This window comes from Equus caballus, chromosome X (assembly GCF_041296265.1).
Source record: "Equus caballus isolate H_3958 breed thoroughbred chromosome X, TB-T2T, whole genome shotgun sequence".
NCBI classification, from domain to species: Eukaryota; Metazoa; Chordata; class Mammalia; order Perissodactyla; family Equidae; genus Equus; species Equus caballus.
Genome location: NC_091715.1, coordinates 125,098,658 through 125,122,833, shown reverse-complemented (window position 1 = coordinate 125,122,833; position 24,176 = coordinate 125,098,658). Strand labels below are relative to the sequence as shown.

The 24,176-nt window shown below is 40.2% G+C and overlaps 1 protein-coding gene across 30 annotated transcripts in view; it reads left to right on the top strand.

Moving 5' to 3' along the window:
* ENOX2 (ecto-NOX disulfide-thiol exchanger 2) overlaps positions 1-24,176 on the top strand; it is a 258,718-nt gene that overhangs the window by 169,645 nt on the left and 64,897 nt on the right. For 24 of the 30 annotated variants that reach the window (XM_014729172.3, XM_070258452.1, XM_070258442.1 and 21 more), the window contains one exon: positions 23,056-23,190. The exons of the other annotated variants lie outside the window; for them this stretch is intronic. In XM_014729172.3, coding sequence (XP_014584658.1) covers positions 23,094-23,190 — 97 coding nt within the window. In that variant the 5' untranslated portion in view covers positions 23,056-23,093. The remainder of the gene's footprint in view (positions 1-23,055; positions 23,191-24,176) is intronic. 30 annotated transcript variants of the gene reach the window in all.

The window sequence follows — 24,176 nt, the reverse complement described above, 5'->3', positions numbered from 1 at the left end:
GTCTAGCTTGCAACCTGAGACGTATTCCAGAAAGTAAGGTATACATGATGCTCCTGAGCTTTTCTTTTAAACATACATTTGTGAGAATTCCTCCTTTCTCATTTGATGTTATTACTAAGTGAGAATCTCAGGTTTGACTCACCAGCACTAGCGTGTGCTGAACACCTCATGCCCAATATTGTTGCTTAGACCTTCTGTCCAGGCAGAAATTATAATTCCAACTCATCCTTTTACCCAGCCTATACCTAAGGAACCTTGCAATTGGCATCTACTCACAATAACTAGTATAGCTGCAGCCATCATCTCTAGACAAACAGGAATTAGTCACCTTGCCAATTTCCCATTTGTCCTATCCAACTTTCTGAGCAATTTCACTAGCATTCCTACAAAGTGAACTTAAGACTAAATGGCAAAGACAAGCTTACCCAAGCCAAGGCCTAGGAACCCAGCCAGTCTTCCAACAGAGAAGCAATTGCTACTCATTGTGGCACAACCCCTGTGAGTGGGTATGTGCAAGTGGGGCTAGGTGACAACAAGGTACCTAAGCAGCTACTGTGTGTTGAGGTGGAGTAGATCTACTACTCGGAGACCTGGATGTTGGACTAGGATAAAAATGATTTTACAAGGGCACAAAAACATTGCACTTCTATTTCCATTGCTTCTAATGGTTTGAAGGGAAAGCTCCCTGTTGTCCAGCCTCTGCCATTTTTAAAAAATTTTTGTTTTCTCCACTCAAGCAGGAGACAACAAGGATAGCTACTCAGACTTCTCTGCTTCCCAGCTACCCCTACCTGACTGACCTTGTATTACATGTGGTGGACAAGCTGTAGATTTGGGGATTTGTTTTTCTTTTTAGGTGCAAAAAACCACTAGGAGGCAATTTTAAATAATAATTTCTTTAAAGGGGAAACGCATTTTAACAGATAAAGAGTGATTAGCAGTTCATCCCCTGGGAAGACAGAATAAGAGGAGATAGATTAACATTTCTGTAGAAAAGTTTCTGCGTTTGGGTTTAATATAAGGAATAACTTTGATCACAAATGTTTCCGTGAACATTAACACAATGCTTAAGGTGACTGCAGCTGTGAGCGGGAGTATCTGCTTATTTATGCTGCATGTTCACTTGAAAATAGGTCCCCCACCTCCAGGCTAATATTCAGCCAGCATGCACCGAATGGCCATATCGGTTTAATAATATTGAAAAATTTCTGTACCAGCTGGTAAATAGATACTGCTAGGAGTCCCCTAAGTGATTACTGGTCACCTCAGCCAATGATCACTGTCCAGATCTCCCTAGGTGACCACCTGTCACCCAGGCCACCCTGATCCTCCTGGTATCCCCCAGGTTTCTCTACAGTCTAGCAATAATGGATTGACCCGTGGCACAGCAAAGGGGTCTCTCCGGCCGTGCTCCACTGCTAAGGTTCGATGTCCAGTTCTGTTTGGTTGCTCATGCCATACTGGTGTTTGAATATTTTGAATATCACCTCTTGTTCCTCCGATCTTATTCCCATGACTTGAGGTCATTTTTGTGGACAGAACCAACCAGCTTATCAGAGGACCCCTAGTAAAGTTTGTTGTTCTTTGTAGGCTAAGTTCAGTAAGTGAAAGAAGAAATTAATATGGAAAATATTAGCAAGATTAACTTGGGGAAATTTTTGTAAAAGTTGGAGAAAGCCTTTCTACTTAAAAAAATAACAAATAGTGTGAGCCACAGTTATTGTCAGGCATTACAATGCTGTCAGCAGATTGAAGGAGGTACAAATTGATAGCACTATACTGGCTATTTGTTCATTCACTATGCCATATCCTGGGGGTAAGTTAATAGTATATAAGGTACCATCCTTGCCCTCAGAATTCTTACAGTCCAGCAGAGGAAATGTCACAAACATCCAGTTAACTATTCATACAAGGTAAAATGCTGATAGCCATTTAGAGAATCACATTAGTGCTAAGTATGTCTTAGAGAGGTACAAAGTGAGCATACTTTCTGTGGTACAAGAGAACCCACAGACTGGAAAATGTTCAGTTTCTGTGAAACAAATAAGGGGAGGGTTCACTTAAACGAAACCAGATTATCTCTGTGAAATTAAATTAGTACCGACTCTGCAATGACGAGTAACATTTAATGCTACAAATCCTGACTATTAAAGAAAACTTATTGAAATCAGTAGAATGATGCAAAACAGACCACTGAAGTATTCCTTCTGTTCCTGTGATGGAAACAAATTGGATAATTTTGATTCCCTTATCATCTTCTATGAAATCATATTTGCTAATAGAACGCAAATATCATTGGTAAAGAAAGAAGAGCAGAGATGAATCATTATAATGAATGTTCAAATAAAGAGCATCAGAAAGTTATGTTATTATATTGCCTATATAAAACCAACCAGAATTTCCCACCGCAAACAGTCTTAGGCCTTTATGTATAACACACTTGTTAAGTACAGCAACTAGAATACTGATTCCCGCTGGGTACTGCTGGAGTTGGTACTACTGTTGTAGAGGATTTCTGGAAACCCAAAATCATCCTGTTTGAGGTTCTCTTAGTCATCTTGGGGAGAATGCATCCTTCTTAATTTGGTGGTATCTATTTGACTTTCTTCATTTCTGATTAGCAATCTCCTACTGCAGACTTCCTACCACCGGCTGGAATGGGAAAGGGAATGCAGAAGGAGTGCATGTCTTGTACCATCTCCAACCCACTCACCTTCCAGCCTCCCCCTGGGGGCTCTGGCACTTGCCAGTGGTTTCCCTGTATGAGAGGCTCATAGGGATTGAAGTTCTATCTGTGGGTGGTAGGGAAGAGGCTCTCCAGGTGTCAAACATCAAATTGTCTTACTCTTTTGGCTCATCCACTGAATTAGTTTTCGTTGAGTGCCTTTCATTGAGCCTCTTTCACTTTATTCCTAGAAGTCTGTCTGCCTTTTCTTTCCCACACGACTTGGCCAATTCGCTGGTATCCTGAAATGCATCAACCTCAATTCTCCCCCTCTGATGAGCTTAAGTGGAATTTAATAATCCCTGCTAAATTGTCTTGTGGCTCTGTCATATGAATAAAGGCTACAGACTCTAGGTTAGATTGTAAGCATCAAATTAATTTTATTGCAAAGGTCAGGCTGCTCTCCTGGCGTTCTGTTGTGCTTGAAGGTTAGTCACTGCATGCTTAACCAAAACCTTCCTGCTTGTGCTGTATTCAAAACATATATCAAGATATAGCCAGATTGAAAACCAGACATTTGAAGATAAAAGACTGTGTACTCTGACCCCCTGGAAATAGCAAGCAGCTGCAGTGATTTTATGTGTATAAACAATACATCATCATCTCCGGGAGATGATGGGCATAAAGCTCAGCACCTCTTGCTCCCAAAGCAAATGTCTGCTGATCTTTTCCACCTAGCTGCTCATGTCAGAGGAAAGAAATATTTCTTCCCAAATGACTTCTAAGCTTGCTTGCCTGAGAAGTGCTGCCCCTGGGGAAGCCCGACCCATCAATGGAGTTTGGCTCAAAAAAGACATAATTGTATTCAGATAATGGCAGACACCTCCATCCTGGTTCCCTTTAACCTTCATCTGTCTTCCTAATTTACCACAGGCTCTCTCTTTCCGGCTCACCTCCTTTGGCCAACCCTGTTGTGAGTTCATGCACTCCTGATGGATGTGTCTAATATACTCATTAGTTCAAGTTCTACAAGTAACGTTCATGTAATAACTTGCCATTTATATTCCTGGAAAAATCCAAAGATGGACTCTGAGGCTATAAAGCAGCACCCGGGCTATTGTCAGAGCTACAATACACCTTGCAGCTATAGGGGCTGGGGTCACAAACTTTTCGTAGTGTGACAGTTTCTTTGGGTGTAATTGTGGTCTCTCAAATTTCCTGAAAAGAGATAGCAATGGTCAATTTTCTATTCCAGATAGTAGGTCCTATAGAGGGAGATCTAGTCAGGTTGCAATTCTGAATTTAATTTTTCTCAATGGGAAATTTACAAGTAGATCTAGGAAAGCTCCGTAGCCCGTTGCTCCTTACAACATTCAGCTTTCACCTGTGACAGTCACGCCACTGACCCACTGTGTGCAGGACAATGTGTGTGTTCAGTGGTTGAGTTTTCTAGAGTAATCCACATCCCCTGCCCAAATCTCCTACAGCCAGTTGTGACAAGGCAAGGTGAGGTGTGTAGCCTGAGGCTGTGGAACAGAGGAATGTGGAAAGTGAAGTAGCTAAGGAAGGCATCATCTGGAATACCGATGAACACCAGCTAAGTCACTAAAACAGATCCCAAATGCTTCTTTCAGGAAAATTCAACCCCTCCTTCCAGATACCCTATGAGTAGGCTAACACTCTGTCTGGACAGGCACACAAGTCAAACACCTTAATTTCTGAAACAGAATGACAACTTGGCCACTTTGTATGTCTAATAGCTAAAACACGTGGACCTCGCTTCGGCCCACAACACAGACAGTCTATCTTCCACGTGATCACCAGAGCACTCCATCTTGAATTATCTCCCCTCTAGCTCTTAGCTGTATAGGGACCTGCCAACCAGATGTGCTTGTCTAAGAAATGCTGTCCCCAGGGAAGCAGGCCCTATCAGTGTTTGGTTCAAAAATGACATGATCATATTCAAATAGTGGCAGACACCTCCATCCTGGTTCCCTTTAACTTCATCTGTTCTTCTAGTTTACCTCATGTTCTCTCCCGTTCATCTGCTTTGGCCACCCCTATTGTGAGTACATTCACCGCTAAAGGCAGTGTCTGATATACTTGTCAGTTTAAGTTCTACTGGTAACATTCATGTAGGAACTTGCCAACATCCATCTTTCAGGTTTTCTCATTCTTTTCCTCTAACCAGTTGGACAAACAGGATTGTTACTTTATACCTAGGCCTTCTATGGAGTCTTGTTTGGTCTTTATTTTGTGTGTGAATTTGCCTACCTCCACCCCTACATACATTATAAGCTCTCTGAGGGAAATAACTGTCTTTTCCTTCTCTTGTGTCCCTCAGTCACTAACAAAAAGCATGATAGGGGCTCAATAAGTACTGTTTGTTTATTTGTGAAACTAGGAAATACTATCCAAATGGATTATAGTGTTTTCTGAATTCAAGTGTACTTTTTTTTCTTTTCAGAAGTAAAATTTTACTCTGAGCTTGTGTTGTACTCTTCCAGAAGTAAAAATGCACTCCGGGGTAGCTTCAAGCTACAGCCAGATATTCCAACTGTGGTGGCTTAAGGAATCTACACTTTTCGCTGTAGCTGAGAGAATGACTGAAAATTTGGATCCACTGCATTCAGTAGGCACTGCCATCATCGGGAAAGCAGCCCAAAGCCCTTTTCCTCTGTACCTTGGCTCCCTCTGTAACCCAAATACTGTTATGGAATGGTGGCACCGCCTCTGCTAATTTTCACTTAACCTCTCCATGCCTCCCTGTTCTCTTCAGAAAAGCCCATCAATATCGACCTGCCTTCCAGGGATGTTTTGAGGACATAGTGCTGATAAGAAAACATTCTCTATGAGAGAATATTGATGACAGTTGTTTTGTAGCCACAAAAGGAGAGGGCACTCAACAGTAATTGGGGGCCATGTTTAGCCACGCAACCACCCATTATCATTAGTACTCAGATTGATTCTAATGCATCATAATAATGTAGGTCGTAGTCCACATATGGGGGGTAATTTATTGTCAGGTGGTGATTGTTATTAATAATAAGCTGTCTGAACATATTCAGAACATAGTTGTACACATCTCTTGTTTTTCTCCCTTCCTTTGTTTGCAAGTCTAATTTTATACACTTTTGCCTACCCTATTTTCTCCTTTTACACTGCACATTATAGTATTGTTTTTGTTCTTTAAATAAGCTTAGTGTCTCAATGAACAGCTAGAACATGAGAGACTGCTTTGGAAAAGGAGTTTAAGTAGTCAAGTCCAATTTAAGAATGGCGGTGGATTTTACCACTCAGCTTTATTAATGGATCTCATTCCCACTGTATAGCATTTCTTTCCTTAATGCATTTGTATAAAAGCCCTTGCTTCACTCATTAACCCCTCTGGCTGGTGTTAACTCATTCCTGGGCATTTGTTGCCATAGCTGCAGCCGCCCCTCAGCTGGAGCCATCATGCTAGTCCCTGCAGAGGCCATGAGGGGCTGGCCTGCTTATTCCAGGCGTCAGCTGTTAGGCGGAGGGCAAGAGCCTTGCAACCTCAGAGGTCAAACAGCCTGTCCCATGTGCTTAAGCCCTGTCTGGTTTTTTTCCTTAGCAGCAGATGGGCGTGTAGCTGTCCAGCCTCAAGGCTGGGAAACATGTGTGGGAACATTACCAGCACTCTTCCTCCCTTACCCCCTCCTGGGTACCCAAGCAAGTAGCCTAGCTCCATATTCAGAAAGATGATCGATATTTCCCCTCTGTTGTTTGAATCTCTTCCTCCAACACCTGCGGCAGCTGTGGGGAATCGTACACAACTTGCGTGTGTTCACTGAAATAATTGCCAGCAGTTTTATGGAACATCTCTTGTGTGTATTTTTGCCCATTTACAGATTTGATTATATCGTTTGCAGAATGGAAACGTGGCTTTCCACTGCTTACTCTCATTCTCCTAGATCTTCAAGGAGAGACCCTTTTAAAAACAAAATGGAAATGACATGCAAATGGTTATGTTAATATCACACAGGCAAAAGTCAGGACCTTCAGAAGGTTCCTCAGGCGCAAACTGATCAGGTGATGAGCACATCTTGCATACATTTCTATTTGAATTACCAGCTGGAACCGTCCTATGAGAAATGACTAGGAAGAGAAAATGTTAGATGCCTGTAATGTGTGGCTACTTTCTGCCCTAGGCTCCAGCCCTGATGTAGGCCAGAGCAAACACAACACCCACACATGCAGGTTGGGCAGGTACAGTGGGATGTGAGGAAGATGTTTGAAGGTGGAAAGTTACCACATAGACCGATAATACAGAGTTGGAAAAGAAAATTTAATTTTGTCTGTGCTTTGCCAGCTGTGCTGGCGAGGATAAATCTGTGGATTAGCTCCAGACTTAGAAAATTCATAACCATCTTGTCCTTTACCCTGACTTTAACAGAACTCATATTATAGTATCAACAACAGCAGCGAAACGGCAGCATCATTAACAACTAACATTTATAGAGTATCTTACAGCTCTCAAAACACTTTAACAATTAATATCTCTTGTTTAACCATCTCACCAACCTTGTAAGATCAGTATTATGCTTGTCTGCATTTTTGTGACAAGGGAACCAAGGATCAGAGACATTAAGTGACTTGCCCAAAGTCACACAGCCAATAAATAGTATGGCCTTCTGACTCCAAAACTCTGAGGTACCCAGGCTAGACAATACACACAGCCCTATTACCCTGCTCTCTAGCTCACTGCCACTTCTATGTTCCCAAACCTCTGGGTAAACAAATTAGGGCCCATGCAGGGATTCACTTAAGAAAAACAAAAGGAAAGTAGCCATGTTACAAAAGAATTCCTGTCTTTCCATATGGTTTCACTACTAAATGATGTCTTTGACAACCACTTTGTTCATAGATCACTAACTACAAAGCTTCAGGGAGGGAGGGGGAGGAGTATGAGGGAGAATAGCACAAATTCAAGCTCCTGGCAATGAAAGAATCCTTCAGAAATTCAGATAAAAAATTCCTGAAGAGACAGCATCATCATATGTAGTAGTATTGTAAAAATAAACAAGGAATGATTAACACAAAACTCAGAATAATGGTTACCTCTGAGGAGAGATGGAAGGAATTAGTGAGGGGCACATGGTGGCCTTTAAAGATAATAGTTATATTCTTTTTCTTAAACTGCGTGTTGGGTACACAATTTTCGTTGTACCATTGTCTCTTATACTTTGCACTTATCTCTTAGAAATTCCCCTTTGCACCTACTCAATATTCAATTTAAAAAATTAGAAAAAGACATTGTGAGTCAGTGGAAAAATAGGATTTGATATACAGAAATTAGCCTTACATTTTTAAAGATAGCCGCCATTGAAAGCTAGGTGCACTTTGATCAAAACCTTAGCCAGTTTGCTCTGACAGCGTCTCCCAGTGACATACCAGTTAGTTTCTCATGAAGTTGTGCTTTGTGAGTAGAGCATGCTTTCCCAGAATTTTCCCAGGGTCTTTGAGTATTTCAGATGCCTCTCCCCTCCTTTCTGACAGTGAACTTCTAGCTTCTGGGAGAGGAAATAACAGTGGTGTGGTCATTTGGGAATTTGAAGTTAAGTGCTTGAACCGTAACCATGGATTTATAGGTTGTTACCCAAAGACTTACTATCTTTATGGCTTTTTTTGGTGTTGGGCCTGACAGAGAATGCAGTGAGTAAGTGGGCTTGTGTATTTATTTTCATCACTGGTTGGTTTCTCTCTGACCAATGTAGGCATGCTGTAAGCACAGGCTGACAGGAATTACGGTTTTTCTTCCATTTGGAAATAAGTGGATAAGCAAATACTCCCAGCTTGATTTTTTTTCCAATTCATTATTTACAGGGAATTTGCCCTTTGTAATCATTTTCAAATCAAATTTGTTCTACTAGTCCCTGTAAGGTTTGCTCTGGAGATCATCACCAACCTAGACGTTTTTTATTTTTTAGCAGCTTATGTCTCCTCCATGTTAATGCCAATTAAAAAAAAAACTCAAATGGATTAAAGGTGATGTCACTAGGGGCCTGGAGATTCACTCAGGAAGAAAATTTAAGTTACAGCAGAAATGGATAAAAGGAAGGAAAGTCAATAACTCACATGTGTTTGCTATTTGGACTACTATTGCTGTATTAAAATATTCAGGAGAACTATTATATTAAATGGAGAAAAATACGTCATATATAAGATAGATTCCAGGAAAGGCACGATTATTAATACTTCCCCAGAATCACAAACTGCCAGCCAAATCACTTGCATATGGATTGTTCCCGAAGTAGGCTAATACAGTGGGTGTCCTCTGCCCAGCTGTCAACAGAGGTCACAGCTATGGCCATAACCTCCTTTTGTCTTATTTGGAAAGCTGGCCATGAAGAGAAAGTTCTTCTCCTGCCTACCCCATTGCCCTTCCATCATTCTTATGGATAATGGATGTAATACTAAGTAATTCTGGCTTTCCTCCACCACAGATGAGGTGATCACGAGTGAGAGCAGGGATGCGAATGCCATCCATGCTTTTGGAACAAAGGAGTTTTGGCAGCAGGTCTGATGGGTTTGGGGTATATACAGTGGAGGAGGAGGAGAGTGACACCGGAAAATCTTTTGAGGATTTTATTAGCAGTACCACTTTTAGAAAATGCATCAGTCAGATGATAGGAATATAAATCAGTCCCACTGTTCTTTCTGGCAGTGCTTTTGGTAAAGTTACAGAGAAGCCATCTTGTTCTTTTTTCTTTAAGTACATTCCCCACTATAATTAATGGCTAGTTCCCGTATTGGTAGTTTCCTGCCCTTTTCACCTGAGGGAATTATAACATTCTCCTCTCTCCCCACCCCCAGTGGCCCCTGTTTTCCATAAGATATCAGAGGCAATGCCCACTATTGTTAATATATTAATAATAATTACTAGTATTCTACAACCACTTACTGAGCTAGATGTTGCAATGGGCTTTTCTTTCTTTCTTTCTTTCTTTTTTTTACATATTTTCTCCCTTAATCCTTACCACAGCCCTATGAGATAGGTACTATTATTTTCGTCATTTTTCAGATGTAGAAAATGAAGAACAGAGACATTAAGTCACTTCCCTAGCATCACACAGCTAATAAGTGGTGGGCCAGGATTAGAACTCAGATCTAATCCAAAGACCAAGATCTTAACTACTATTACAAACTCCATTATTTTTTTCATTCAGGGTCACACAGCATTAAAGATTGAGAGTTTCTCATGCTTGGTCTGGCCAAAAGCATGATGGGGGTTAGTGAGAGTGCGTTGCAGTTTAAAAAAAAAATCAGTCATTTTGAAACAGGGTGGTGGGGGCAGTGTGAAATTCTGTATAGTGAAGACTATTGTTTTCTGATTATTTGTCAAATTGAAGTGGAATTTGAAAACTTGAGTTAGGCTGCCTTCAGAGGTAAAGAAGCTAGAAAGGGGCCAGGGCTGCTGGTCCAAGGCAGAGCCATTACTCACTGCCTCCCGCGGCTGGATGTGTATATATAGCATTGCCCTTAATATTTGAGGATGACTCTGCTGAGGCAGCTAGTTCTCAAGCCAAAGTTCCCATTATCGGTAGGATTTAACACTTGACTTGTTTATAGTGGTCATGGCCAGTGTCCCACCCCCCTGACTTAGACCATGGCCTTGTAGTTAGTGACCTGCAAAGCAATTCAACAATATGGTCTAATACCCATCCTCTTAGAGTCCAACCAACAGAAGAACACAAAAGACTCCAGTGTTTTAACCTTCAACTTTTAGGAGAGAGGAATAATAAGTAAAGTGATATGGAAAATATTCTTCACTCATGCCCATCTCCCCAAACAAGGACAATATCTATTCTGGGATTTAGACTTAGCACAAATACAGCCTTATCTCCTATACCTTTTAAGACACTGATGGTACCATAATAATTGGCTTTTCTCTCAAAACTCACTTTAAAGTCACCTTCACCAGCTTAACATCATGTCCTCTATGCTCCCCTCCCTCCTCCACCACCACCTCTCCTCCTAGCAGAGTAACTGCCTCCCCCTTCTTCATATGTCTGTTTAGCCATTATCAAACTATACAGTAGTTTTTCTTTTCGTGTCTATCTCTCGCACTAGTCTATGAGCCCTTCAAAGGGCAGGGAAACATGAATTTTTCACCTTGGTACCACCAAGTAGTGCATGGATTTAGCACATTTGTTAAATTAATATTCAGAATGTATCCTGAAGCCCTGCCATAATCTCATTCAAAGATTCAGGTACAGCTGGCACATATCGCCCACCTGTGTTGTTTTCACCACAACCCTGTGAAAGGGGTTCTATCATTCTTATTTATGGATAGGGAAACTGAAGCTCTGTGTTTCTCAAATTTGCAGTGGGCATAAGAATTATCTAGGGTGCTTGTTCAACAAGATTCCCCAGCACCACCAGGTAAAAACCTCAGTCACGGGCCCTGAAACTTGGCTATTTAGCAAGCATGCCAGGTGATTCTGATGTACTTGGTTGGACCGCACTTTGACAAACATGGGTGTAAGTGATTGCCACACAGCGAGTAAACAGTAGAGCCAGAGTTCAAACTCAGCCCTCCTAATTCCAGATCTAGTCCATGCTATATTTATCTTTGTTGTACTCTATCTCCTATGGCCAGGAACTAGACTGAAACATGTTGGAAAAATTTTCAGCAACAAGGGCTAAAGCAGAACGGCTTGTGGATTAACTTCAGGGCTGTTTATTTTTTCCTCCAGGAGATCTTGCCAGACTTCCAACAGCGTAGCACAAGGTTGCCAAGTCATCTCTTACACAACTTCCCTCAGGAAAGCGTAGACCACAGAATTTGCGGAACTTACAGAGTTTATGCTTCTGTTTTTCTTTCTCCATTCCCTCTCTACCATCAGCCACACCATTAACTTAAAGAGCATACTCAGTACCTGAAATGCAATTAGTTTTGTTAAATATTAAGATTTCTAGCTGAAAACCAGTAGCTACAACATTTGGGATCCTGACAGTAATATTAATGCATCTGTTCCAAAACAATGAAAAGGAATGTGTGGCTTAACAGGCAATTAGTGCAGATGTTAAAGGAACTGGAGTAAGTAACATTTTTGCGGCCCATTTATGCTTCCGGTGTTCTTTAAATATCAGGTGAGGAAATATGGAACAAATGTGATGATGCGATCTTAAAGATTAGAGGGCCACAGTCAGCCATTCACCCTAGATCAGGGTAATGTGATTTCACTGGTAACTCAGAAGCCCAAGAAGCCAGGGGTGGAGAATTATGGACGTTAGTCCAGAAAAGCTCAAGAGAGCCTCTCTAGTGCAGCTAGCCACTGCTCTTGGAGGAAGCCTCCCAGGTTCCCATGCTGGAGCCTGCCTAGGGTTCCAGGACCCCTGCATCCAACCTCAGCCCATTCTCCTGGCTCACATTCAGCTAATAACCTTGAAGTGACAAAGACTTTCCCTGAAATTCTTTAACCATGCCAGCCCACCTTAAAATAACAAAGGAGGCCCCTGGCTCCAGCTCAGAGAAATGGGAGGAGTCCTTCACAGGGCAGCTGAATGGTTTCTTTCTTAACCTGAAAAAAAGGAAGGGAAAGATAAAGGAAGTGGGGTTAAGATCACAACTGAGTACTTGCTCGGCATTCTTTATACTGTAGTGATGGTATATAGCTCAGTGCTTAAAAGTGTGGGCTCTGGAGCCCTACTGCCTAAATTTGAATTTCAACTCCAACATTAACTCCATCTGTGACTTTGGGCAACTTCCTAACTTCCTTGTGTTTCATTTTCCTTATCTGTAAAATGGGTATAATGATAAATATTTCCTATCTTATAGGATTTTTGTGAGGATTAGATTACATAATACATATAAAGCCTTAAAATACTGTTAGACGCATAATAAGCACTTAATGTTAGGAATCAACATCATTAGCTTAGTACTTGAAAGATAGGTATCATCATCTCTAACTATAGGTGAATAAACAGGCTAAAAAGTGTATGGAACCTGCCTAAAGTCACACAGCTAGTAAATAATAGAGCCAAAATTTGATTTTAGATCTGTCTGGCCCCAAGTTCTGTATTTCTTCCACTATACCCTATTGCCTTCGTGAATGTAGGATATATGCTGTGAGTTCCTTGGAGAGGCATATGCCAAAACCTGTGGCTTTCTTCTTCCTCGCTGTACCCTCATGCCCACTGCAACTGCCATCTGGAGGGCTGGTTTGGCACTCTAGCTTCTCATAGATCTAGTTAAAAACCTTGAACATCCTTATAACTGCTCCAATATGGAGTTGGCTGTCTCCAGGACACTCTAGCCTATAGACTAAAACAATGAATCTTGTGGAGGGCCCCATGGCCGAGTGGTTAAGTTCGCGCGCTCTGCTTCAACGGCCCAGGGTTTCACCAGTTTGGATCCTGGGCACAGACATGGCACCGCTCATCAAGCCATGCTGAGAGGGTGTCCCACATAGCACAACCAGAGGCACTCACAACTAGAATGTACAACTATGTACTGGGGGACTTCGGGGAGAAGAAGAAGGAGGAAAAAAAAAAGAAGATTGGCAATGGATGTTAGCTCAGGTACCAATCTTCAAAAAATAAAAAAATGAATCTTCCAGGATGAGGGTCAGTTTGTGAAAGCACCCTCTACCCTGAGGTTCTCATCTGCATAGTTGAGGATCAAGCTACTGTCCCCCACCTATACCCTGCCGTAATCACAGCCCATGTCAGAATGATTACCTACTATATAGACTAGCATAAAAGCCCTTTCCTTTCCCTTTCCCTTTCCCCTCACTCCCGTGCCGTCCTCTCCTCTTCCCCAAGGAAGAATATGTTGTGACGTCCTGATCCCCTTGAGTAGCTCTTTGATCAATCCTTGGTACCTCTCATAAGGAGATAAAGTCCCTGCTTGTCCTAATAGTGTCATCTTCCTCAAGCTGCCTGGGAGCCTTGTCTTGCAAAAGCCCCTGTCAGTTCTCTCACCCTGCATAGCCATGATGCAAGCTGTGGCGTCACTGCTGGTGACGTCTGTGATCTGAGAGAGAGTGGGATGTGCCTGGGGCTTCAGTGCATTGTTCACACACAGTGATGGATTGTTAATTTTCAAAGAAAATGAAGAGGGATTCAAAATAACACCTGCAACACGCAATATATTGCTTCATGAGCAATAAATACCAAACAGAAGATAAAACCTTGAGCCTTAGGCTTAATGCAGACCCAAAACATGATTTATCCTACTATTTCCTTTCCCTTAGCCAGAGCACAGAAAGCACAATGTTATTCAGTTCTAGGACACCCAACCCTGCCCTTGTGCCATAATCTTATACAACAAATACTTCTTGAGTGCCTACTGTATGCAAAGTCCCGTGTGATATGCTAGAGATGGGACTTTCTTCTGTGTTTCATGCAAGCATTTTCTAAACTTCTTCTCTCTCTTCCTTTTGTCATGGTATTCCTAGTGCTATTCCCAGAACCATTCTCTAAACAGTACTCCATCAGCCTTCCATGGCACCTGGCCTCCCCATCATGAGGATCATTTCTTTGTTGTGAAGAATAAAAGTAACCACACTGGGGCCGGCCCGGTGGCATAGTGGTTAAGTTTGCACACTCTGCTTTGGTGGCCCAGGGTCCACGGGATCAGATCCCGGGCATGGACGTGCACACCACCCATCAAGCCATGCTATGGTGGCGTCCCATATACAAAGTAGAGGAAGATTGGCACAGATGTTAGCTCAGGGATGATCTTCCTCAAGCAAAAGGGGAAGATTGGTGACAGATGCTAGGTCACCAATCTTCCTCACCAAAAAAAAGTAACCATGCTAAAAATGTTAATAGACTCTGTGAGGGGTGGGCAATCAGATTAGTCTTAGCACAGTGGCATAAGGGAGTAGGGCATAAATAAACTGCAGAAGTTGGGATTGGCTGCACATGTAATAGATGGAAAGGGATTGTCAAGAAACTAGAGATATAAGGCACTCTTCGGTAAGAACACACTAAAATTGCTTCAATAGAACATGGTTTCTGAACCGTGGCACTATTGACATTTTGGGTCAGATAATTGTTTGTTGTGGGGGACTGTCCTATACAGTGTAGGATATTTACCAGTATCCCTGGCTTCTATCCACTAGATGTCAGTAGCACCTCCCAGCCCTCAGTGGTGACAACCAAAGATGTCTCCAAATACGTCCCCTGGTGGGGGCAAACTTAGCCCCAGTTAAGCACAACTGCACTAGATGACCCAGGGAGCAGCCATCTGTATAGTGATGAGCTCTATAGCCCTCCCAGCTCCAATATTCTATAACTTTATGACTTCCCTAGTTTAGCAGAGTGGTTAAGAGCATGAATTGTGGAGCCAGACTGCCTGGATTTGAATCCCAGCTCCACTACAAGCTAACCGTATGAACATCAACAGGTTGTTTAACCTCTCTGTTTCTGTCACCTCATCAGTAAAATGAGGATAATGAGAGGTCCTACTTTATAGAGTTGTTATAAGTTTTAAATTAATGTACATAAAGTGCCTAGAACAGTGTGCAGCACATAATAAGTATTAAGTGTTAACCAGTATTAGTTTTGTTATGATCACTATCATTAACACTATTATTTACCATTTATCTAAATCCTGGTATGTTCCAGAGGTCTGATGTTTCACCCAGCTTTGGACCACTATCTTCCTTCCGCAGAAATGACTAGGGAGCTAAGTCTACCATTCAGGACTACACAATGCAGAGATTTTTTTGGCTGTGGGTCTATGAAATGCACATCGCCGGCAAGCCCCACTTTGTACAATTGCTGACTTCTTGCAGAGTTCACTTATTTAAAAGCACACTTATTGGCACATACTTTGAGCTAATCACTGTAGAATATACAAAAGTAAATGAGGTTTATGTCCTCTTCCCTCAGGAACTAACAAATATGGCTGCTGCACACACATTTATTTTAGTAAATTTAATTACCTTAAATTCCCAAAGAAATTCCAGTCAGTTCCTTCTTAACCATGAAGAATTTATCTGTGATGTAAATTATCTCCCCATCTCCAGATTTATCTTTCTTAAAGTTTGTATTTCTGTAATTGTGATTTTCTTGTGTTATCAGCATGTTAGAATTATATACTTCAATTAATACTTCAAATTATCACCATTTTATTTATCTTCCTCTCTCTCGCCGTTAAACATGTTTAATATTCAATCTCAGAAGAAAGCCACCAAAAGAGATTTTATCTTAATACAAGAACAGAGTAGTAGCCCATTCTAAGTAGCTTGGCACCTGCTTCTGGGAAGAAGAATGTCTGTGCAGGACTCTCTTACATATACTCATATATTTCCTCATTCATTTATTTAAAATAGTTTATCGAACATCTACTCTATGTCAGACATGGTGTATAGGCACTGGGAATAACAAGAAGGAATAAGGGATTCCAGAGTCTACGAGGAGAGACAGACATGGAAAGAGATGATAAAAATATAATGTAGTAGGGGCTATTGTAATGTGTTCAGTGAGCTAGGGGAGCACAGAAAGTAAAGGGGTTCTTTGGGAGAGAGTTCAGTGTGATGGAGAAGACTGTGGGCATCGGCATCAGAGCTGCCTGGGTTTGTATTCTTGTTCTGCCACTTATTAGCTGTGTGATACTGAGCTGATTACTTAAACTCTCTGTGCCTGTTTCATTATTTGTATAATGTATTGTAATAATTCATATATATACTGTGTCTCTCAGTAGACTTTGAGCCCTTCAAGGGCTGGGAGTACTTCATCATCGTCTTCTTAACTATTCCCATGTTATTATTATCACTTACCAGGTGCACAATATGAGCCAGAAGCCATACTAAATTCTTTACCCACATTATCTAATTTAATCTTCAACAAACCCGTAAGGTAGATACTATCATTTTCCTAATTTTGTAGCTTGCGTTTTTCTCATCAAACCCAGTTCTCTATTCAGAGCACTTATCACAATGTGTAATTATTTTATATTTATTTGTATTTTACTATCTCCCTCCTGCACTAGAGTGTTAGTGTCATAAGACCAAGGATGAAGCCTTTTTGACTCACCATAATGTCTTCAATATCTAGAATGATGCCTGACACATAGAAAATGTTCAATGAACAGACAGTAAATATGAAAGGAAGGCTGGAAGGCAGGCTGGCAAGAAGAGAAGAAAAGAAAAAAAAGAAAGATAATGAGTACATTACAGCTACTAAGTAGTAGAACTAAACTCTAGCCCAGAGCCGTCTGCTTCCCAAACCCATCCTCTCGATCACTAAGCAGGATTGCTTCCTACTCTTAACACACTTTCAATAGACGTTTGTTGACAAAATCCTCTCCTCAACTTTGCACAATACTGGGTAACAAAATTACAGCAAGCATGACAACCAACTGGACATAAGAAAGAGAATTATAGGAGAGTAATTTGTCAGAGAAGGAGACCATTTGTCTTAAAAAAAGACCGCGATTGGCGAGCTGGCACCAACATACTGAACTTATTTCACAGAAAATAAAGAAAACGTTTGAAATAATTAACTCCACTACAGGATAGGTGTATTACAGAATGTGTGTGCCTGTGTGCCTGCATGTGTGTGCGTGTGTGTGTGTATTGTCTTCAAGATCAAATAACTTTGACAGTAATTGACTAATCAGGGAAGCATAAACAATAAAAAACAGATGGCAATGATTTGATAGTTATGGAGTGATACCAAGTTAAAGTGGATGATCACTTCCAAATCTTTTGTTCTTTTGATGCTAATGAACTCTTGTTCCAAAATGCCATGTCTTCAATCTACTTACCTGGAAGGCACTCATTCACAACCACTCTACAACCTGTGATCTCTTGAGGAATCGCCACACAAGCACACAAGCAGAACAGAGAACCGGAATAGCAGGACATGTTCTTCAGACTTGGGTGAGGTATTCTGAAGACCATTTGACAACCACAAGGACTTGCCTTCTGAATATTCTTGGCCACTGCCAGTGAGTGTAGAACTCATGAGAAAATGAGCAATCTCTTCCTTTAGTGAAGTGAGACTACTTTTATAAAACACTTAAGGAAATTGCTAGATATCCATTTTTAGTCTGGAAAGTGAATCAGGCCAGGAATTAACTTTTCCACCATTAAGTGATGATTCGGAACAGATGTTTAACACAGCATGTTTTGTTAGTGCAGACCTTAAATCCATATTGCTGCCAGAGAGAGGTGATCATCTGGGATTTTTCATTGAAAGTGAAAATTTACAAGCTTGTTTAGATTTATGACTATGCCTATATGGGAAAAAGATTATAGCTAATGAGATCAAACTGAATAATTAGTTGGGTGCTTCTATCCCTGGTTGTAACTCTAAGTAAATTCCTACATTTAAACTCAGTTGTTCTCGAGAGAGAGAACCAGTTTAGCAATTGTCATCCCTTTTAAGACAATTTATCATTCTGAAAAGGTATACAAATAATCAATGATTGTCATTGCCTAGATTGCTTATTGTGCCCCAAATCAATATAAGTTGATTTTCTTTATTCATTCATTCAAATATTTCTTGAATACCTACTTTATACCAGACACTGAACTAAGAAATGGAGAAAGAAAGATACCTAAAACCCAGTCCCTGACCTAAAGGAGCATGCAGGCTAGCAGAAGAGAGACATGTCTCCAATAACTGTAATTCAAGGCAGTCAATGGTAAATGTTCGCTTGTTCTTGCCTCCTGGAATGCTTTTCAACCCTATTCCTCCATTTACTATGTGGAGGAAAATCCTGTTTCTCCTTAAAGTCCCATTTCAAATGATTCTTTCCTGGTGAAGGGTTCCCTGGCATTTCTCATCCCCCTACCCCCCCACCCCAAGCACATACATCCAAACCCATTCCCACAGATTTAATTACTCCTTCTCTGTTCCAATAGCACTTTACTCATAGTTTTATTACAGTACTTATTACAATAATTTGTATTTGGTTGTTTACGTGTCATGCCGCTCACTGTGTTTTGAGTTCTTCTGGAGCAGCAAGTGAGTTTGGTTCATCTCTGTATTCCTAGTCACTAGCACACAACTTGGTGTATAGTAAGACAATAAAAGTTTGGTTTGGGGAAAAGGAGTGAGAGAATAAGCAAACATATAAAAATCGAATTCTGGATAAAGTGTTATGATAACACATAGAAGAGAGTAATTAATTCCAATGAGGTGGCTTCACCTACAAGGTGGCATTTGAGATGACCCTTGAAAAATGAGTAGGATTTGACAGGTGGAGATGGGTGGTGGAGGAGGGAAGGGACATGAGAAGGCAGAACTCCTTAAGAATTTAAGAACCAAATTCATTGTAGCAAAATAATGCTGTTAATTACACATTGTCCTTATCTGTTCATGTAAACAAGCCTAGCAGGAACTCTACCTGCTAACATTTTTACAGGCAATTTGAATTAATATCTATTTTGAAAATAGTAATACTCTGCTATCCTTTAAAAAAATTGATAATTTAGATAATTCTCTCCCCTCCCCGCAAAATTAGTCCAGGGTTTGGCTAGGTTGGTACATTGTAAATTCTCATTCTTTGATCTCGGAATTCTTTATTGAGAATAATTCCTGATTCTCTTATATTTCCCAGGACTGCAGAGTCAATGAGTAGCCAAGCCATTGTAAGAAATTAGTTTTGGCATTGGGGCCCAGTCCTTCTAAACCTAGCTGTTTCCTCTGGGAATCATTCTCCAGCCACTAGAGAAAATCAGAGTGCAGACTCAGTGATCTCTAAAGGTCCCTTCCAGCTAAGGCATTTCCTAAATCTTGTCTCCCCTGGCTGGAGATTGGGAGTTCCGATGACCCTAATAATCACTATATAAACTCTTAACCCAAAGGATATTTGATGCCCCATATTTGTTTTCTTGATAATATTTACAAGCAGTCTATTTCTAGCCTTCTAATATGCCTTCATGGGAGTGCACTGAAAACTGGATGTGAGAACTAGAGTTCCTACAGATGGAAAAATCACCAGTTCTGAAATGTGACTTCTGACTGCAGTAACGAATGCTGAGGGCCATCAATCACTCTGTGTGTGTGGTGAGGGAGGGTGTCTGTGTGTGTGGTTTATGGAGAGGAGGCGTAGGCAGCATAGAAAAATAATAAAAACTAATATTTCAAAAGTAATGCTTTTGGACATTTGCATTTGCTTGTTCTGACCAATCAGTGACCAAAATAGCACTTGTATAAGTAACTCAGCCAAGGATCATCCCTGATGTTGCCAGGTTGGAAGGATGTGATAGACGTTAGCAAGCTACTATTAGAACAGAGTTGCCTTTGGAGGTATAATTGGCAGGAGTACCTACTGGGAGGTAGGGGAAAAGCCATGGAAAGTTTTTCCTATGGAAATTAGTAGTCAGAGGGAAATTTCCCCAAATAAAAGTCTCTTTGTGTTCAGATGACTTATGACTACCTCTCTCCCAACTGTGCAGTATATACATTCACATGCATATATAACCCACTTCAATGTCTTTGCTTATGTTATCCCTACTTCTGAAATGTTTTTTCCCCTCTTCTTTACCTATATAATAGCTACCCATCACTCAAGACATGTTGTATAGAAATCTGGCCCATTCCTTCAAATCCTATCTTTTCGATAAAGCATTTCCCACCTACCCCACCTACTCAAGCCACAATAGTTCTTCATTCCTTAAACTTCAGTAAAATTTCTTGTCTATACCATTCAAGTCTTTCATTGTTTCCTAATTGTTTAGTTGGAGATAGTAAAGCATAGTGGCTAAAAGTACACATCTTAATGTTATCTTGGGCAATATATATGACCTTTCAAAGCCTCTCATCTGTTAAATGGAGATATAAATAGTCCCTATCTTATAGGGTTGTTTTGAAAGTTTAATGGTTCTAATGTATGCCAGGTGCTTTATCTAGCATATGATGTGTACAATAATTAGTGATAATAGTAATAATCATCACCATGATCATTGGTCTCTTCAATTAGATTATATAACCTTTGAAGGCAGAGACTATGTCTCCTATCTACTTATTCTCTGGTGTCCCTGTAAGCCCCCAAAATACTCAATTGGCTAATTTGATGTCTCTTGATTGTGTGTCCAGCTCTATTCAATATTATTGCCTCAAAGATAGGAAATTGCATCAGGAATATAATTTTTATTGCTACTCTGGAAACCCTTGGATGTTTTGTCTTGGTTTTCATGCATGAGTAGTATGGATGGATGCTGCTGAAGTAATCATATACAACTAGACGATGACAAGAATGGGAAACCTCTTAATCATCCCAAGCTCCTGTGGTGTGTATGCTTGAAAAAAATCCAGAAAACTCTGATGAACAAAATCAAAGAACCAAATAAATGGAGAGATATTTCATGTTTATTCATAGGAAGACTCAATATTGTCAAGATGTCAGTTCCTCCCAAGTTGATTCAATGCAATTCCAATCAAAATCCAAGCAAGCAATTTTGTGGATATCAACAAACTGATTCCAAAGTTTATATGAAGAGACAATAGAGCCAGAATAGCCAGCACAATATTGAATGAGAACAAAGTTGGAAGAATGATGCTACCCAACTTCAAGACTTACTACAAAACTACAGTAATCAAGACAATGTGGTATTGGTGAAAGAATAGACAAATAGATCAATGGAATAGAAGAGAGGGCCCAGAAATAGACCCTCAAAAATACAGTCAACTGATCTTTGACAAAGGAGCAAATGCAATACAATGTAGCAAGATAGTCTCTTCAACAGATGTGCCAGAACAACTGGACATCCACATGCAAAAAAAGCAATCTAGACACAGATCTCATACCCATCACAAAAATTAACTCAAAGTGAATCATAGACCTAATGTGAAATATAAAATTATAAAACTCCTAGAAGATAACATGAGGAAACTTAGATGACCTTGAATATGATGATGACTTTTTAAATACAGCACCAAAGACATGTCCATGAAAGAAATTATTGATAAGTTAGACTTCATTACAATTAAAATCTTCTGCTCTACAAAAGACAATGTCAAGAGAATGAGAAGACAAGCCACAGACTGAGAGAAAGTATTTGCAAAATACACATCTGATAAAGGACTGTTAGCTAAAATGCACAAAGAACTCTTAAAACTCAACAATGAGAAAACAGAAAACCTGATTAAAAAATGGGCCAAAGACTTTAATAGACATCTCACCAAAGAAAATATACAGATGGCAAATAAGCATATGAAAAGATTCTCCACATACTATGTCATCAGGGCAATGCAATTAAAACAACAATGAAATACCACTACACACCTATTGGAATGGCCAGAATCCAAAACACTGACAACACAAATGCTGGTGAGGATGTGGAGCAACAGGAAATCTCATTCATTGCTAGTAGGAATGCAAAATGGTACAGCCACTTTGGAAGACAGATTGACGGTTTCTTACAAAACTAAATATGCTCTTACTATATGATCCAGTGATTGTGCGGCGTGGCATTTACCCAAAGGAGTTAAAAAACTTATGTCCACACAAAAATGTGCACAAGGGTGTTTATAGCAGTTTTATTCATAATTGACAAAATTTGGAAGCGATCAAGATGTCCTTCAGTAGGTGAACAGATAAATAAACTGTTGTACATCCAAACAATGGAATATTTTTCAGAACTAAAAGGAAATGAGTTATCAGCCATGAAAAGACATGGAGGAACCTTAAATGCATATTACTAAGTGAAAATAGCCAGTCTGAAAAGGCTGCCTATTGTACGAATCCAACTATATGACATTCTATAAAAGGCAAAACTATAGAGAGAGTAAAAAGATCAGGGGTTAGAGCGCTGGGAGGGATGAATAAGCAGAGCACAGAAGATTTTTAGGGTAGCAAAAATACTCTCTCTGATAGCATAATGATGTATACATGTCATTATACATTTGTCCAAACCCATGGAATATACAACACCAAGAGTGAACCCTAATGTAAAGGATGGCTTTTGAGTGATTACAATGTGTCAATGTAGGTTCATCAGTTGTAACAAATGTACCACTCTGGTGGAGGATGTTGTTAATGGGGGAGGCTACGCATGTGTGGGAGCAGGGTGTATATGTGAAATCTCTGTACCTTCCCCTCCATTTTACTGTGAACCTAAAAATCCTCTTAAAAAAAAAGTCTTCATAAAAAAAAAAAACAAGAGGGAAGGAATGGAGGGAGGGGAGAGCATGGGGAGAGAGAGAGAGAGGGAGAAAGAGAAAGAGAGAAAGAAACACACTAAAATGCCATATGGTAAACTGCTTTCAAATTCTATGACTTCCTACCAGTTCAAGTATATTGTTTTAACCCTTGTAAAGAGCTGGAATTAAGGCCCTATCCACCACTTGTCCATCAGTCCAAATCTGTAAAGAGTTTACCAGAGTTTCCCTTGATAAGTAAACTAGATACTGAAATCTTAATAGAAAAAATTATTTTGCTTGTCATTTCTTTTTAGCTGATAATAGTAGAACTCTGAATGTGGATTCCACTGCAATGACACTACCTATGTCTGATCCAACTGCATGGGCCACAGCAATGAATAATCTTGGAATGACACCGCTGGGAATTGCTGGACAACCAATTTTACCTGGTATGCTATTTTTAATCAACTCACAAGTGTTTCTTTTTATTGACCATGTGGTAATAAATATAACAGTATGACACAATTTATTTTGAAGTTGACATTTACCAGATTCTGCCTAGAGTGTGCGTTTTTGTAATACGAGCTTTATGGACTGGGTGGCCAGTAGTTACTAGTATACTTCCTATTGCACTATGAGCAAGCTGGGGGTATATCTGATGCGGGATATGGTCATTGAACATTTAAATAGCTCATTGAAATAAGAGGCAACAGAATTTGGCAAGGAATTACAAAGCTTGTCCAGTTTTATAGATTTCTTAGAGGAGGCAAATAAACAGCAGCTGGAATGAGAACTGACTTAGACATCCCCAAAATCTTAGATTCCTAAAGGGGAGGAACGGAGATGGTGGGGAACATCTCAAAGACTATTGTTAACATTGAATAACTGTTCATATTTTTTTAAACAATGTAACCTGTAAGAGAATGGGCACGGTGTACCAAATATATTTTCGCTAAAGATAAAATTAGAAGAAAAATGTCACAGCATCTGAAAGGTTTAGTTTAGACACAAAAAAAAGCTTCCTGTAGTGTCAAAGCTATAAAACATTAAAATAAGTTTGTGAAGACATTAGGGAATTGCCATCTCAGGAAACCTGGGCTGCTTTTTAAATATCCTAAACCATTTAATTAATGTTCATTTAATTGTGATCCTACTTAAAAGCATGACAGGACCAGGCCAATCCAGGACCTCGCTACTCAAATGTGGTCTGCATAACCTGGGAGTTAAGAATCCCAGAATCTCAGGCCACAAGTCAGATGTACTGAATCAGAAGCTACATTTTAACGTGATCCCCAGGTTATTCACAAGCACATTAAAGATGAGAAACAGATCTAGGGTGATGCTACTTTGTTGTGCCATTCATTTATATAATTAGCTAACCCCACCCCCCAAAAAATAATTTCACAATTCCAGCCCAGATTTTGAATCCTTCTGT